Source organism: Dreissena polymorpha, chromosome 13, assembly GCF_020536995.1.
Source record: "Dreissena polymorpha isolate Duluth1 chromosome 13, UMN_Dpol_1.0, whole genome shotgun sequence".
In the NCBI taxonomy this organism is placed as follows: Eukaryota; Metazoa; Mollusca; class Bivalvia; order Myida; family Dreissenidae; genus Dreissena; species Dreissena polymorpha.
Window position 1 is genome coordinate 59,039,467 of NC_068367.1, and position 16,065 is coordinate 59,055,531.

At 36.5% G+C, this 16,065-nt stretch overlaps 1 protein-coding gene across 2 annotated transcripts in view; it reads right to left on the reverse strand.

Annotated features, from left to right (window-relative positions):
- Positions 1 to 1,204: 1,204 nt before the first annotated feature.
- The window catches only part of LOC127854822 (phosphatidylinositol 5-phosphate 4-kinase type-2 alpha-like), a 47,440-nt gene continuing 32,579 nt past the window's right edge, over positions 1,205 to 16,065 (reverse strand). For both annotated transcript variants that reach the window (XM_052389888.1, XM_052389889.1), the window contains 6 exons: positions 15,879 to 16,028; positions 8,386 to 8,532; positions 5,763 to 5,801; positions 4,711 to 4,824; positions 2,754 to 3,033; positions 1,205 to 1,785 (listed from right to left, as the gene is read on the reverse strand). In XM_052389888.1, the coding sequence (XP_052245848.1) occupies positions 1,601 to 1,785; positions 2,754 to 3,033; positions 4,711 to 4,824; positions 5,763 to 5,801; positions 8,386 to 8,532; positions 15,879 to 16,028 (915 nt within the window). In that variant the 3' untranslated portion in view covers positions 1,205 to 1,600. The remainder of the gene's footprint in view (positions 1,786 to 2,753; positions 3,034 to 4,710; positions 4,825 to 5,762; positions 5,802 to 8,385; positions 8,533 to 15,878; positions 16,029 to 16,065) is intronic.

A 16,065-nucleotide genomic window follows, 5' to 3' on the forward strand; every position in this document is an offset into this window, starting at 1 on the left:
CAGGAAACAAATCTTCTGACCAAATTTCATGAAGATTGGGCAAACAATGTGTCTTCTAGACTGTTCACATGTTTTCACTATATACATATAGAGAAAACTTCCCCTACCCCTGGCAGTCATGTTTTTCCACCGATCATGACCATTTTCGAACTCGTCCAAGATATCTATAAAATCAATGTTTAGACAAAATTTCAAGATGATTAGGCAAAAAATATGGCTTCTAGAGTGTTCACAAACTTTTTTTACTATATAAATATAACGAATATGACCCCCCCCCATGGCAGCCATGTTTTTTTACCGATCTGAACCATTTTCGATCTCAACCGTCGTATCCAGGAAACAAATGTTTTGAACAAATTTCATGAAGATTGGACAAAAAATGTGTCTTCTAGAGTGTTCACATGTTTTTCACTATATACTTATAGAGAAAACTGCCCCGCCCCCTGGCTGCCATGTTTTTTCACCAATCTGGACCATTTTCGAATTTGTCCCAGATATCAATGAAACCAATGTTTTGACTTAAATTTCATGAAGATTCACATAAGGAATACTGCCCCGCCCCCTGGCGGCCATGTTTTTCAATTGACCGAAACCATTTTTGAACTCAATCAACATATCATTAAGACAAACATTTTGACAAATTACATGAAGATTGGGCATCAAATGTGACTTCTACATTGTTCACAAGGTTTTTTTTTTAACTAGTGACCTAGTTTTTGACCTAGCATGACCCAGTTTCAAACTCGGTCGAGTTATCATTGGGACAAATGTTCTGACCAAGTTTCATGAAGATCAGACAAAAAAATGTGGCCTCTATAGTGTTCACAAGGCAAAATATTGACGACGCACGACGGACGACAGGCGATCCCAAAAGCTCACCATGAGCACGTTGTGCTCAGGTGAGCTAAAAAAACTTGAACTTGAGGCCTAGGCAAGTTCATTTCAAAAGTTGTTTGTGCGACAGGGCAACCAGCTTTCCCTTAAAGCTTGAACCATTTCCTCCACTGCTGATAACTTTATGTGTTTTAAAGAATGAACATCTAGGCTCATGAAAGAGCATTATAAATTGAGTCGTGGCAGAAATATTATATTGTTGTTTGATTTTATTTTCTTCAATTTAAGCATAAGATAATTACGACATGTACTTGGTCCTTGGCTCCTTTTTCTTTGCCCGGTCAACCAATGTACTAAGGATAGTTACTCGTCTGGGCTCCTTTTTCTCTGCCCGGTCAACCAATGTAAGGATAGTTACCGGTCTGGGCTCCTTTTTTTTTGCCCAGTCAACCAATGTACTAAGGATAGTTACCCGTCTCGGCAACCTACCGTACACAACTTAGTTTCTGTCCCTCTGGTAAACAAACTTCTAACATCAGTGTTGTGATTTAAGAACCACCTCAACGGAGAAAAATTCCCTACCACTCTTACAGGTTTTAACTAAACTCTTCATTTGTATTTAGATCCAGCATTGTTAATACCTATTTGTAAAATCATTTTTACATTGTTATGGAGCTGACAGCTTAAAGGAGGACAAATCTCACCCCTGTAACATGTAAAAACGTTAACACTTAACAAACAAATATCACTTTGACTGCTTCGACTGTCACGCTATACACTTGTCGATAAATTCAAGGAACCGTTTTGCATATTGATCGGGATGAACGGTGGATATCTCCGCCCCAACGCCATGTTTCATCGTCTTTGCGGCAAGAGCGGTGCGCTTTTTCATTCCATACCGTGTAAGAATGTCTATAAGTGCAAGGAAGTAAATCTCCTTCTTTGGTCCTCCTTTAAAAGTAAAAATAGTTGCCGTTCAAAATAGTATTTCAATGGAAAAGGCATGCATTCCTTATTTTAAGAGAAAAGAAGATAAAATAATAGTTACCGTTCCAAATATTATTTAAATGGATTTTTTTCAAGAGAAGTGAAGGCAAGAGAATGGTAACAATTACAAATATTATTTCATTTGAAAATGGGTTAAAACTTGTATGTTCATGAGTTAATACAAATATCAAACAAGAGATGTGTTCGTCAGAAACACAATGCCCCCGTCTGAGCCGCTTTGAAATAAAATTTATATTTATCATTTGGCAGGTATAGAAATCATCTCCCTTTAAAGCTTATTACTTCCCTTGGATTTTGTCCAATACAACCGGAGGGGGAGAGGGGGGGGGGGGGTCTGTGGACAATCAAAAATGACCAAGTCAGACATCACTGACAACCAAGGCCTGTGGTTTATCAAAGAGATCAATGCCAGAGTTCATCATGTATCTATGGACACAGGTATGTTATAAACATAGCATTAACGTTGGCATTGAGCTAAGCGTTTCGTTCATTCTAAATTAAGTTGTTGTTTTTTTACTCTTGTTAAAGCTGAAATAGTGTCAATGCTGTTTAATAAAACGCTTCAACACAGTGCACATTCAGTGGTGTGTAGCCCAAAATGGTCCATATACATATAAATAGTGACCGGTCCATATACTCTTAGGTTCCTCTATCGCATTTTACAGACTGAAACCGGTCATATAGATATAGAAGGACCAATATCTCTGAGGTGAAATTTAAGAGTTTATACTGTTTAACTTATACAGCTGAACGGGAGATGAACTCAATGCTAAAATTAATTGATTATTGTTGTTGTTGAAACCTTCAATAAGAAATGTTTAGGTCCAATTGCAAAAAATACATACTTATTTTCCTTCGGAACAAGTTCTATAATGGCCCAAAATTCTAACGAAAAACAATCGCTGACCTACCTTCCAAACTCTTCACTCCGAACTTCTCAATGTTCGGATCTATGTCCCCGTTGAATGCTGGCACAGGCCCGTACGGTTGCGGGCTGTCGGGCGGTGTGGGTGCGAACCCGCCGATGTCTGGCACCTGTTCCTCGAGCCCGTTCTCGTCTTCCCCACTCACAGGCTCCCCGTCAGACTCGCTATTCTGGGCATTGATGTCCGAGCCCTCGGGCTCGATCCTGTCGCAGTCGTGGATGCCCACGATCAGACTGTAGTCCATTAGGTGCAGACTGGCCAAGAACTGTAACAGAAAATATAGTGCATTCAGTAGAAAAGATGCTATCCATTAATTTATGGCTGACCATCAACTTAAATAGAAAAGATAAAATCCATTAAAGTGCAGGCTGGCCAAGAACAACAAAAGAAAAGAGTACACTCATTCCAGTTCCCATAGAGTCCCAATATAAAATTGCCAACTTTCCAAGCATTTTTTTAAAACATTAAGTAAAATGTTATCAAAGCAAAAATTAAGTGCAGGCTGGTCAAAAACTTGAACACAAAATATGTGGCCTGTTAAGTGCAGGATGTAGTCAGTTAATTACAGGATTGCCAAGAAAACAGAACAAGAGATGTGTTCGTCAGAAACACAATGCCCCCAACTGCACCGCTTTGAAATAAAAATTTCTATTTATCATTGGGCAGGTATAGAAATAAGCGTCTACGGAGTTGGATTAGAATGTGTAGTTTGCAGTTCCTGTTAATTTTTGCAGTCATGCGGAACATTTCGCACTTTATCGCTCTCAATGTTGGTAGAATAATTCTCAAACTAAACGTGCTTACATCTGAGTCGTTAAGGGCATGCTATATAACGTAATGCATAAAGGGAAGTCACTCTAAATGTCATTTGTGTTTGTTAACGTTTTTTAATGATTTTGACAGAAAACTTCTTTATTGTAATTTTGAAAAATTTCATCAAAATTTGATTGGGAATGGTGGCCGTTTTTTTGCTTTGGGAATGCCTCCATTTTCCGGAGACGCAGACAGTGGTGAAAAACCCCTGAAATCAGAGTAGATGATTTATAGACATTGATTAAAACAGTTTTTATTTTTTCCCCAAATATGTCTCTTTCGCCCTCTATTTTCCCCTTTAACCCAGTGTCTTCCCCTTTGTCTAAAAAAAAACACCTTCAAATCAATCATTTGAGTTATAAATAATCAAAATAAAAAATCTGTACAGTAACTGTGAAAAGAACTTACGTTCTTGGTAAGGAAATATATAATCTGAGATTTATAATTATATAAATTACTCCCCTTGAAAATAATTGTCTCTAACAAATCTCTATTTTTAGTAGCAAATAATTAAAAGCCACTACCGTGACTGTAGATTCACCACTCGAAATATGCAGCTCCATGAGATACACATGCATGCCAAATATCAAGTTGCTATATTCAATACTGAATAATTATCTCCCTTTAAAGCTTATTACTTCCCTTGGATTTGTATTTTTGACCTTAGACCTAAAAGGATGACCTTGTAATAAAGAAAGATCATTTCTTTTGAAGCTCCCATCATCAAAAGATTAAATACTTTATTGTCAAGAAAGATTCTTCACTATATCACATACACTATTTATTCGCTTATTAAAATTTTAAAAAGACATTGTTTTGCTTTTTTATCCCCTGCCAAAGGCAAAGGGATAAAGAATTGACTTTGTTTTTGGTGGAGGATATCAATTCAACGAATTTGCTTGTTTTTCTCTATTTTTTCATACCATTTTATTACATTTACATTTGGGTTGACAGCTGAATCACTTTCTGAAAGCAGTATCCCATTCAAAGGGAGGTAATACTTCTGCAAGTGCACAAATCAAGCCCCCATAGTAAGCTCCATTAGAAAGTATCTAACATTAAAAGGGAGCAAATATTTTTCAAAATTTAAAAATTCCGGCCTCCACAGTTAGGTCCCCTAGAAATTTACGTTCACATCGCGGGTCAGTTTGTTCATCAGTTCTGCCTTCTCCTCTGCCCCGATGTTAACTTTAGCCTCATCTTCCAAGAAGTCATTGTCCTTGAAGGTGGGCAACTCCTTTGCCTATAGAAGAAAGAGGTTTATGAGCCAGGCTCTGGGAAAACTGGGCTCAATGCAGTGCACATAGGCTAATCATGGACCAGTGCTATGGCTAGGCCTAAATTGAAGGACGCCCCGCCCTGCCCTTTGGAACCTCTGCCCTTCCCTTCCCAGGGCCCCCTACCCTTTTTTTTTGTGCATATGATAATTAATAAATCTCTTATTAGATTGGGATTAATTTATTCCTCATTATAGACATTATATTTAAATGGTTTAAAAATAATGGGAATAATATATTCTAAAAATTATTAAAAACATGTAAATTAACATGCAACAGGAAGCATTTCAGAAACACCCACGCGCTCAAAAAATGCTAGTCGAAGGTGCCCTTTTGACAAAAAAAGTCCCCCATGCCCTTTCCAAATCCTAGCTGGAGCAATGATGGACTATAATTTCCACCTAAAACAGATTTTTAATAACAATAGTCTTCTTGCAGACAAAAAATACCCCCAAAAAAAGCGGAAATTGTCGTCCTTGCTTAGCCTGTCGCAACTGCTATCAACTATTGGCAAAACTATCTTCACCCAAATTCTTGACTTTTACATGGATCTTGAAATGTAAAAACAATTTGCAAACCTACCTTGGTGTTAACAAGAAGAAAATCAACTACAAAATCACATCACTGATAAGAGTAACACTTGTGACTTATATGGTTGAGTATTTTTCCCAATACTTTTGCCAAGCATTTTATACAAAAAAGTCATATCCCTTGCGCTTAAAAAATATATTATTTTTCTAAGGAGAATAAATCAGACCATTCTTATTGCTCATTTAATGAATGTTTTCCTGAATAAGTATTTGTAAAAGTGGTATAGAAAAATGTTTGGGTATAAGAGATCAAAGGTTTCACATTATGGCAAACATCAGGAAAACAAATATTGCGATTTTTTCTCTAATAATACCTTTTCCTTGTCACTGGCACATCGGTCAACAGTCGAGCCCTGTAACAAAAACATAAAGAATTCAATGTTTGTGTCAATAATATGTTGTAGATACATGTACACAGAAGACACTCAGATAGCAGGGTCTTCCCCAGGCCATATAAGCGCCCCTTGCCGGGGCTCTTGAATTTCGAAACCAGAGTCCCCGGGGCGCTTGAAATTTTCCGATCAGTGTATTCTTCAGTAAAAGAAAGTGGAGATTGTCCAAAAAATCAAGGTTTCCTTATCAGTGTATCAATATTCCCTGTTTTAAAAGAGCACTCGGTACCTACTTTCACAAGTAATCGCGATAAACACCACATGGGGTAATGGATAATCCACTGATAAAAGAATAGCATGACGCGCGTATCGATTATTCTAGCCACATTACACGGTCATTTAAATGCTGACAAGGATGTATCTGGTAACTTTCCAGTCGTCAAACTGTGAAGTTCATCGTCCAATCGGTTACGCGAATGCTTATGAGGGCGGGGTTAACTATCGACCATTATTTTTTATTGACGTCGGGCATGAAGTAAGAGTTTATCGCAGCTTGATTAGCAAGAAGTTGTACCATTTGAGTAATATAAAACCGGTAATTAGTACAGTACAGAACATTAAAGACGGTTTTGGGCATCATCATCACACCTTTTTACTGTAAACAAGTGTTACCTATGACTCATAATTAATACGAGAAATTAATTGCAAGTGGTAAACAATTAATTATTATAGCGAGTAAGTTGTGCAAATGACTCCCGGTTACAATTATGTGATAACAATTTATTTAATTCCAGTAAATGTATATTTAAACATGTCCATTTATGGAACTGATTCACCATGTTTTTCTGACATTTATTCAACACGTAATGCGCTTTAACAAATTTTCGTTGAATTAATTACGCACACTTGTAAATGTTTCGTCCGATAATCGATAGTTAGAAGACTGATGATGGCAACCGGCCATGATCCTCGTGGACAACGTGAATTTCATGCAGAATTCCGTCAAAACATTTATTCGACATGTAAAGTGTGTAAACAAATTATCGTTGAATTTATAACGCAACGGCTAATATTTGTTGAAATCTCAAATGGGAATAATTAAATTTGTAATCCGAAACCCATTACCGTAAGTCGATGTTAACGCGTTTTTAATCCGAAACACACTTCCGAATGTAAATGTTACCGCAACGTTAAATATTTTTTCTTCAAATTAGCAGTGCAAATTTATTCTGTGTCGAATCTTTTTCTCAATTAAAAAGAGCGCGAAAATTATGCAGCATGTACAACGTATTCAGAGGCAATATTTCATCAAATCTATAAATAGTCATTAAAAAATGGCAAGGTTTGTGTTAAAGAAATAACTGAAAGCTCTTATCGTAAATATTTACCAGAAAGAGATTGATAAAAACGGAATAAACGGGATTATCGGGTAATAAAAAGAAACTTGAAAAATAGTAAGTATACAGTAATAGTGTCGGGTTGAAACGGATGTATTGGGGAATTGTTCGAGTCGGGATTTTACTATCTGTGCGGAAAAGTTTTAAAACAATTAAACAATATAAAAAAATATATATTTTTTGCGGAAAAGTTTTAAAACAATTAAACAATATAAAAAAATATATATTTTTTAATGACTGGGGGATTTTTTGGAAGAGTCATAGCGCACCAAATGACTTCTTTTGACGCTGTTTTTCTTTGAGTTATAACGCACCACAGAACGTGAATTGACACGTTAAATAAAAAAAAATCAACGTCGGGAGGGGTGAACCCACCCCCGGTCGGCCCCGGAGCGCCTGAACAAATTCCTGGGGAAGGCACTGGATAGATATATATTGCAAGCACATTTTCACATAATGTACAAAAGATGTACAAACTATGAACAAGCCCCTTTAAATATACATTTGTAAAACTAAAGAGGTAATTGGTGTGTAAAATTCAATTCATAATTTCACCCCTGGACATTGTCTTTAAGGATTTTCTGCAAATTGAAAAGTTTAAACAGACACATAAGTTCACATCTCTGAGAGTCCGCCAGATTTCATTATTTTCTGTTAATTTTTCATTTTGACGTTTATCTTGTAGAAAGAGTTGAACTTTCTTTAAATGTCTGCTAGTCAAAGGGTCAAGCTGAGAGTAAAAGGAAAGCCCTGGGCCAGTACTCACCAAACAATTCTTAGACTTAGACTTTTTTTCAAGAATAAAAAATATTATTTAAATTGAAATATTCAAAAGTTGCTTAAATATTGATTCAATTAACATTAACTGCCTGTATATACATCATTTTTCATGTAGAACATTCTGGTAAAGACATAATGACCAGTAGAAGCCCATATATATTCAAACGCTGGATGTATTTTTCTTGGTGTTAAATCTATTCTTCATCCTTCTTAAGTATGAAAATAAGTTGGTAAATACAGGCTTGTCTCCTAAACATATAATTCTTAACAAAGAATTATTCAATTTAAGGTTCTAACTAAGACCTTATTTCAAAGGAGTTTAAATTTATAACAGTTTTAAGAATATTCTGTATTTTTTGAAATTGAGAAGTCGTAAGAATCAGTTGGTGAATAGGAGCCCTGGAAAAACATCGTGACACGCCACACACCTTCAGATCATATTTCTTGTGTATGGGCAGTCGTGGGCTGAACACGTTTCTCATCACGCATAGGTATGTCTCCACGTCATTCACCGTGATCCGGTACATCCCCAGGTAGTGGGGCAACATCGTGTTAGCGTGACACTCCACGATGTGCTGCGAGAATCAAACACAATAGTATTTAGCTGCATTTCATGTTATTCAAAGAAATTCCCTAAAATATCATTTGTTATGATTTAATGCTTTGAGCTTTTATGAGTACATAACAAGAGGGCCAAGATGGCCCTAGTTCGCTCACCTGAGAGGAGTCGGTTCATTCAATCTTTACCAAACGTCAAACTTGACATAGAGATATTTTCCAGACAAACATCCTGGTCAAGTTTCATCATTATTGAACCAAAACTCTGGCATATGGAGTGTTTTTGTTTTTGTAAGATTTGACCTGGTGACCTATATTTTGAGTTGACCCCCCTTACCAAACATCAAACTTTGCTTACAAAAATAAATATTATGACCAAGATTCATAAAATCTGAAACAAAATTGTGACCGCTAGAGTGTTTACAAGGATTTTGTATAATATAATGAAAATTTGGACAATCTAAGGGTAAAAATTATGGCATTAATTACCGAGTATGTGATATATATAAATCCAATCTTTTCACCAAGTTTCATGATGATTGGGCAAAAAATGTGACTTCTAGAGTGTTCACAAGCTTTTTTTACTTTGTATTAATTTAAGACAACAACCCCCCCTCCCCGGCAGCCATGTTATTCAACTGACCGGAACCATTTTTGAACTCAACTTTCATTATAATAAAGGAAACAAATGTTCTGACCAAATTTCATCAAAATTGGGCCAAAAATGTAACTTCTAGAGTGTTCACATGTTTTCACTATATAGATATAGAGAAAAATGCCCCACCACTGGCGGCCATGTTTTTCACCGATATGGACCATTTTCGAACTGGTCCGAGATATCAATCAAACCAATATTTTGACCAACTTTCATGATGATTGGGCAAAACTTGTGACTTCTAGAGTGTTAACAAGGTTTCTCTATAGCCAAATAAGGAAAACTGCCCCGCCCACTGGCGGCCATGCTTTTCAACGGACCGGAACCACTTTTGAACGCAACCAACATATCATTAAGACAAACATTTTGACAAAGTTACATGAATATTGGGCAAGAAATGTGACTTCTACAGTGTTTACAAATTTTTTCATTTTTTTGACCAAGTGACCTAGTTTTTGACCCGGCACGACCCATTTTCAAACTCGACCGAGATTTCATTGGGACAAAGCTTCTGACCAAGTTTCATGAAGATCGGAAAATAAATGTGGCCTCTAGAATGTTTACGAACAAATGTGGACGGACGGACAGACAGACGACGGACATAGACCAGTCACAAAAGCTCACCTGAGCAATCAGGTGAGCTAAAAATGCCGCCTGGAGTACAGGTGGCGAGTTTTCATGGGAAAAAACAATGTTATCTGTTGCATTTCCCAGCCATCCGGAGGGTCAATAAATGGGAATATTGCATATATAGTGAACTTACAAAAGAATTTTCATAACTCTGTGCCAAGGCCTAAATGTAACAGACAACATCATGCTGATGTTGCAAGAGTGAAACCAGTTGCAAATAGTTAAAAAAAATGTACACAAGTAGATATGGAAAAGCCATTCCTGGTATTGCAATTCAATTGCTTTAACAGAAAGGTTACATACAACCATCTTGTATAAAACTGAAGTGTAACCACTTCAACTAGTCTTCTTACTCTTGAACACTTCTAATGTCCTCATATATTTTGCTCCAATCAAGAAACATCTTTTGAAAATGAAATAATTCAGCATTTATTTTCTTCAAAATTAAATGTTTATCATAAAATGCCAAAATCACCTATGATGATGATTGTACAGACGTGAATTGTAAAACAGTTAAAAATGGTAGAACTAGTTGGGTTAAAAGTTGCATAATTGATTCATCTTCAATAAACAATACTGGTATATTGACCAGTGTTTTTTCACCATTTTGGGAATGGGCCAGGGTCTCTTAGGATTGTGAAAATAGTTATGTTGTTGTTTTGCTAACAAATGCTTCAAAATTGAGAATCAAATATATTTAATAATATATAACTTGTAGAGCTGGATGAGAGATGAACTAAATGTTGAGATCTAAAAAAAAAATTGATTTGTTCTGTTTTAAACCTTCACCCTTTGCATGCTGGGAAATTTGTCATCTGCTAATATGTTGTCTGCTTAATTTCTAAAATTAGCATATTTTTTATTTTTTTTCAAAATACTATCAGAATAGCAAACAGTTTGGATCCTGAAGAGACGCCACGTTCTGTGGCATCTCATCTGGATCCAAACTGTTTGCACAGGCCTTCAAAATTCGGTTCCAGCACTCAAAGGGTTAAATGTTGAGATCTAAAAAAAATAATTTTTTTGTTCTGTTTTAAACCTTCAATCAGTAATTTTGAGGTCCCATTTGGGAAAAATATATACATTTTTCCTTTGGGAATGGGGCCAAATTCCGGACCAGATTTTGTTCAAACAAAAAAACACTGTTGACTTCACCATAAAGGATCAATAACACATAACATATTTATATCAAGACAGACTTTAGAAATTGTTTATCAACAATGAATACCGTTACATGTGTACTCAGAAAGGCACAATACAGGTAATACTAGCTAACGTCTTCCCAGCATACTGACAAAATGAAGAAACTAATGGTACAACTGGTGTTAACAGCTTCCCATTTGTTATCCAAATTGATTCAGCATTCATCAATAATTGATCACAAGACTTGCCTGAGGTTTTTTGCAACAGAGCAGCAAACACGATTACACGTAATAACCCGCAATTACCAGCAATAACACGCTTTGCTGGCTGTTGTAGTCTCAGAATGTGCCAAGTAATGAGCATCATTGTGAACGAGGCACGATTAACCCATTTATGCCTGGTAGACTCTCCCATCCTTCTAAATTGGATCAATTTATTACCAAAATTAGGGATGTCTGGTATATTTTTTTCCATATTTAGAATATTTCTTACAGAAATTCCTTTAAGCAAACAGCGCAGACCCTGATGAGACACCGCATTATGCGGCATCTCATCTGGGTCTACGCTGTTTGCCAAGGCCTTTTTTCTAGACCCTAGGAATAAATGGATAACATCTAAAATATGTGCAAACTGATACATTTTTGTTGTGTTATCCCTTAACCACTTAGATACATATTTTGACGCTTGTATGGTCCCTTATAAAGTTAAATATAATTAAAGACCTTTTTTTTAATATAACGTCTTAATGCCGGGCTTAGCCTTTATTTGCTGAAACATGACTGGCATGTATGTGCCCCGGCCCGGGATCGAACCCGGGACCTCTGGATTTTAACGCAAGCGCCTTATCCACTGAGCTACGGAGGCACATTAAAGACCTTTTTTTACTAGATTCAAGCTTTAAAGGATTTATTTCCAACCCTAAGATACTGATGAGCAGCAAACAGCATAAAACCTGAACAAACTGCGAGTAATCTGCGAGTTTGCACATATCCATTTTCACTCTGCTTATGAGAGGGAACGCGTTTATGTTTGAGACTATTTCAAGTCAATGTCTTTTAATTTGCTTGGTGCATTATACTCTTCAATCACAACACATTTATGGTTCTCATCATTAACTGAATCCTGATCTAATTCAGGGTTTAAATTTTGTGAGAGAATTTGTTGTTAATGTTTATGGAACTTCATATTGCGACTTTAAAAATTGTTTGTAAAAAGATACCAATAGTAGTTTCAAAAGATAAGAGAAATACAATTATAAAGTACTTTTAGCAGATCATTGTTGAATCATAATATTGACACAATGGATCACTGCAAAATCTTGCAGACTACAAGTTTATTGTTGTCCTATATTTGTCCAAAGATTAAATATTGTTTAAACAAATTTTTTTTTTTATTAATTGCAATTTTTAGTTCATTTCCAAATTTTAGTCAAATCAATGTGATTTTTTCCAGTTCAAAGTGCTCTGGCCCCATTCCTAGTGGTGAAAAAAACACTGAATACCTAAAACTGATGTATGAAGTGAGGAAGTCAGACAGAACTGGGTCAATATTTAAGGTATTCTCTTCCAATTCCTCAAATAGGCATCTTTATATCTGATTATATCCGTTGTGCAGACTGCATTTTAAGAGAACAACGACAAGTTGCGAGCCAATTAGCCAGCTTTGGTTAACGTTTATGACATATGATTGACACCACACTGGGTGATGTATCACATAAAGGGATTTACATCACAACTCAAATGGTTAAGTTCTTGGTACATGCATACATATCAATTCTGTGGATGGATAAACAATTTCTGGGTTCTAGCAAGACTTTTTTTAAGAGTCAGATTTTGAAATTAAACACAAGCCAAGAAAATACTTCTTTAAATCAGTGAAACATAGAGCAACTCAGATGTTAACTCAATATTGGATGAGATTTTTACATTTTACACTGCAAAGAACACTGAAGACGGGAAAGTGGAGCCTGGCACAACAACAACAACTAGAGCTTTGTCACAGACGTGACGAATACCCCCACATGTCGCATTGACACAGAAAAGTTTGCATGTTGTCTTCACCAAAAACAGCGCACACCATGCTCAATGTTTAAAACGCACTAAGTGACCCAGTGACCTGGTTTTTGACCTGCCATGACCCATGTTCGAACTTGGCCTAGACATCATCTAGATACAACTTCTGATCAAGTTTGGTGAAGCTGTGATGTAAACTACTTGAATTAAAGAGCGGACACCATGCTCAATGTTTAAAAAGCACTCAGTGACCATGTGACTTAGTTTTTGACCCAGCATGACCCGTATTCGAACTTGACCTAGACATCATCTAGATACATCATCTGACCAAGTTTGGTGAAGATCGAATGAAAACAACTTGAATTAGAGAGCAGACACTAAATACGGACCGACAGACAGACTGACTGACCGAAAAGCTCACTCCTATATACCCCCCTAAACTTTGTTTGTGGGGGTATACAAACACAGTGGGGATGAATAAACACCAACTCCGCACAGCAGTAATAACAATTGTACCAATGAAAAATTGTATCATGGTGCATGGCCATTGCTTTACCCCTGGGACATGTTTTGAATAAGTTTGTTGAGAACAGCAATAGAATGCTACATACCAAATTGTAATATAAACCTTTAGGTCTTGTGGTTTTAGCCGAATGATTTCTTTGAGGTTATGTTACCATGTAAGTCTATATAAATAATTTGATCACAACGGCTTTTTGGCCAGTTATAACCCAGGGGTAATGATTGGATGAAACTAAGTACAGGGGCAATATAAAAATTTTAATACCAAAAGTTACACATCTGGATGCTGTAGTTTGAGATATGTATATTTCTGCTTACAGTCTACTGTCATTAGAAAAAATAACCTAGTCAAAAAAAATCTTAAGTTGAAAAGAGGGTCTAACTTGTGTAACTTTTAATGTAGGACGTTAAAATCGCACATGCACAGCTTCATATCATAGGGCACATTGCCTGCACATAAATGTTAACCCTTTACCACTAAGATATGTATTTTGATGCATTTGTAGTCCCTTAGAAAGTTACATTTAATTAAATACCTTTCTTATTAAATTCAAGTTTCAAGTTCATTTCCAACCCTTAGATACTGATGAGCAGCAAACAGCATTAAACCTGAACAGGCTGCAAGGCTGTTCTGACTTTATGCTGTTTGCACTTAGCCAATTTCACTTTGCTTCTGAGTGGGAAAGGGTTAAATGATATACATTGAAAATTGTATGAGAATGCCTGACACCAACTTTATGCCTAGTATGAACGGACGGACTGAACTCCAGACAAACTGACATATGATTATAAAGATGATATTACATAGATTCCTATATACCACTTTATGTTTAAGGGTGTGTATAACAATAACTAAATTCTATAACAAAAGCACCGCATAACGGGTGCCACGCTCGGCTGCAAGTGCGGTTTTTAATAAATGAAAGCTTGTCAGAATTTTTTTTATTTTTTTTAGAGGTCACAGTGACCTTGACCTTTGACCTATTGACCCAAAAATGGGTGTGGCATGTAGAACTCATCAAGGTGCAGCTACATGGGAAGTTTCAAAGTTGTAGGTTGAAGCACTTTGATTTAAGAGCCAATGTTCCAAACCTTAACAAAATGTAAAGGTTTAAGCAAGACGCGGACGTCGGACGACGAGCTGGCTATGACAATACCTCGGGTTTTCTCCGAAAACAGACGAGCTAATAAAATTACAGCCTTTATATCATACCTACTGATATTTCTTAATTAATAAAAAACTTCGCACATTTCACACAAGGACCGGTAACTGACCACAACAGCTTACCATCTATTTCTTTGTGCACAGGAAAGCTTACCTGTTTATTCAAATACGTTCAGAAACTTGATAAATTTATAAGATATTAAATACGCTACACAAAAAACTTGCCCATAATAAGAGCTCTGCGGTCAGAGATAGATGACCCCCCCCCCCCCACTAGGGCCTTGACAGCCATTACTCAATCCTTTGATGACCAATTAAACACTTTATGTCACAGTAACCTTAACGTTTAAACTAGTGACCCCAATTTCAACAGGGGTCATCTACTGTCCAAGGCCAATGCACATTTGAAGTATCTAGCCAAACTGTCAATTTGTTGACAAATTATTGATCGGAAACGATTGTCACGCTTATTGTGACAGTGACCTTTGACCTAATGACCCTATTTTCAATATGGTTATCTACTGTCCAAGGCCAATGCACATGCAAAGTATCAAGCCAATCGTTTAAATCGTTGACGAGTTATTGATCGGAAACTATTTTCACACTTATTATGACAGTGACCTTGACCTTTGACCTAGTGAGCCTAATTTCAATAGGGGTCATCTACTGTCTTAGGCCAATGCACATGTGAAGTATCAAACCAATCGGTCAATTCATTGACAAGATATTGATCGGAAAAAATGTTTACACTTATTGTGACAGTGACCTTGACCTTGGACCTAGTGACAACAATTTCATTTTTTTTTACAAAACTTCATGAAATTTCGTTATTGCAGTCAGAAATTATTTGTTTTCCATTACAACCTTTCGCATATAAAAGAATCAATACGAATGTTAAGCATATTCTTCAACTAGAAAAGAATCCTTTTTCTACCAGCTACTACAAATTATTTGATGCAAAAGCTGGGAACATGCTTAACACTTCGTCACTCAGAAGCAAAGTGAAAGTTGCTTTATAAAACCAGCATAAAACCAGAACAGCCTGCGAGAACATGTATCTCCCAGGTTGTTCATGTTTTATGCTGTTTGCTGCTTATCAGTTTCTTGTGGCTGCAAATGAAGCTTTTAAAACTAAAATTTATTAAGAAAAGTCTTTCATAAATTTGATTTTCTAATGCACTTAAAATAGGTTTAAATGAGCATCTGAGGAGTTAATGCCAAGTAACTGTTTCTCACCTGATGATATTGCTTGAGAAGGTGGTGCATCTGTTCCACTTCCTCACTGACTAGAGTTTTGATGAAGTACCGTTTGTCATGAGACAGTAGCATGCGGGCCCCACTGCGCCCTGGTGAGTCCATACCCTGTGGCTGCTTGGTTAATGAGTTCTAAAAATAGAACACAGAGGCTTTTTGGGTAATGAGT